This window comes from Notamacropus eugenii, chromosome 1 (genome assembly GCF_028372415.1).
Source record: "Notamacropus eugenii isolate mMacEug1 chromosome 1, mMacEug1.pri_v2, whole genome shotgun sequence".
Taxonomy (NCBI): Eukaryota; Metazoa; Chordata; class Mammalia; order Diprotodontia; family Macropodidae; genus Notamacropus; species Notamacropus eugenii.
The window spans coordinates 525,651,992-525,654,383 of NC_092872.1; the positions used below are offsets into that span (position 1 = coordinate 525,651,992).

Consider the following 2,392-nt stretch of genomic DNA (forward strand, 5'->3'; position numbering starts at 1 on the left):
TATATTTTATATATATAATTTATATATATTTGTATATATTTATATATATTTACATTATATTATTATAATATTATATATATTTTATATACATATATATTTATATAGATATTATTATATTATATATATTTCTTTTTTTATATTAATTTTATTTTTTTTTGGTGTTCTACAATCGCTACTATATAACTTAGATTATTTTTTTCTCCTCCCTCCCCTTTCCATCCCCCCTCTCTCCCCAAGACAGCATACAATTTTATATAGGTTCTATACATACATTCCTACTAAATACATTTTCACTATAGTCATGTTGTGTAGAAGAATTAAAATAAATGGGAGAAATCATATAACAAACCAAAACATAAAACAAAAGAAAATGATCTGCTGCATTCTCCAATTGAATTCCAAAGTTCTTTCTCTGGATATGGAAGGCATTTTGCCTTAAAAGACCATTAGGAATTTTTTAAGTTCTTGCATTTCAATGAAGTTCCAAGTTTACCAGAAAAATCTCTCACACACTGTGGTCACTGCTGTGCACAAAGTTCTCCTGGTTCTGCTCCTTTCACTCAGCATCAGGTCATATAAGTCTTTCCAGGCCTCTCTGAAGTCTTCCTGTTCATCATTTCTTATAGCACAATAGTATTCTATTACATTCATATACCATAATTTATTCAGCCATTTCCCAATTGATGGGCATCCCTTTGATTTCCAGTTTTTGGCCACCACAGAATATTTCTTGACTTTGAACTTTATGTTAAAGTTAGGCCCTGCTTACCTTCAGGTGGCAAGGTACTGTACCAAGCTTTAGGCTTTTTTCTGCTGTTTTCAAAGCTAGTTCTGTGGGGTGTGCAAATTTTTGGTGTTTCCAAGGTGCTATGATCCTGTAAGGTGTATGGTCACTACTCTCCTGATCTGCACTCTGGTCTTTACCCAGACAGGGTCCCTGGTGTCCTGCAGCCACAAAAACTAGCATTCTCTTTGCCTTGGAATTGTGACCAGTGCCCTTGCTCCCTTGTGATCCACATCCAGCACTCCTTCCCACCCTGGAATTATGACCCAGAATTTCATATGGGCAAGAGAGTTGCCAGTCAATGCCAGTTGTACCCTGTGACAGCAAAGTATTCCCTATAATTTCTTTCTGACCAGTTGTCTGACCTTCTAACTATCTCTGGACCGAGAGCCCCTGAAGCTACTGCTTCATTCACTTTTTCTTTTTTTATGCTTATATTTGTTTATTAAATACTTAAAAAGGAAACAGACAGTTTTCAACCTTTTGTTTTAATCTTAAATACTTGAATATGTGTACATGGATGCATGTAACTGGTGATTTAATGCACTTATTTTAAAAATGTTGATTACATTTTCTTGCATTTTGATTCTTCAGTAGAGTTTGATTTTGATGTAGGAAAAGCATGATGACACAAATGTCTGTGGGTTGATGCTACACTGTAGAGTTTATATAAAGCCTGGTTCCACAAAGCAGCAGATACCTGGTCTATTACTGCTCCCAATTCTCGGTATTCACCAGAATATAGGATGTATGACCAGGTACAGAGAGTGATAAGGGTCAGTCCCATGATCATGTTGCATAGGCTGTCTATAATGTCCAAACCAAGGAATCCAGTGACACCAGCAATGACACAGGTGATGAAAATGACCACAAACAGTGTGGCTGGGGTGTATGCTGCAAAGAAGATGTTCTTGCTGTTGTTATGTTTGACATATTGTGTGTAGAACTCATCTATTTCACTCTCCAGTTGTTGCAAGTAACAGTGGCTAAATTCCTCACCACCCATCTTTTTGACCCCATGGAACAGCTTAATTGATTCCTCCTTGAGTTCCAGGTGTTTGTTCTGCAGGTCAGTGGATGCTAGAAATGGTTTGTCACCCCCACATATCTCTTCCATTCTTTTGTTATATGTATCCTTGGCAGTTGCAACGGCTATTAAATTGTTAGCCTCAGCTAACATTGATTTGGGATGGGGTAATTCTTCTCCTTGAGAGATCTTTATATATGCCTTGAAGTATTCCGCTAGTCCTTGGTGGGTGATTTTATTTCCATTGATTTCTTTAACATCTAGGTTCTCAGGGCTGAGTAGCCAAGGGATCAAAATTTTCAGGTTCTTATTGAATTCATCATCTATTTCCATCTGCATTCACTTTTGCTGCTGATGCAAATGTGAGCTCTAGACAGTCCTCTATACTGGTGCCACAAACTTCTGTTGACTTCCTAAGTTTTGGAGGCTGGAAAGATGTCTCTCCCTGACCTTTTGTTGGCTCTGCCTCTCCAGAGTTTGATTCAAAGCATTATTTTAAAGTTATTTGGAGAGGAATGTTAAGAGAGTTCAGCTGAGTTGCCTCTAATTCTCCATCCTGGTTCCACTTGAGATTGTTGAAA

The 2,392-nt window shown here is 37.2% G+C and overlaps 1 protein-coding gene across 1 annotated transcript; it reads right to left on the reverse strand.

Annotated features, from left to right (window-relative positions):
• Positions 1 to 1,349: 1,349 nt before the first annotated feature.
• LOC140518729 (atlastin-1-like) lies at positions 1,350 to 2,144 on the reverse strand. The gene has a single exon (XM_072631084.1). The coding sequence runs from the start codon at positions 2,142 to 2,144 to the stop codon at positions 1,350 to 1,352; it is 795 nt and encodes a 264-aa protein (XP_072487185.1).
• Between the last annotated feature and the right edge of the window lie 248 nt (positions 2,145 to 2,392).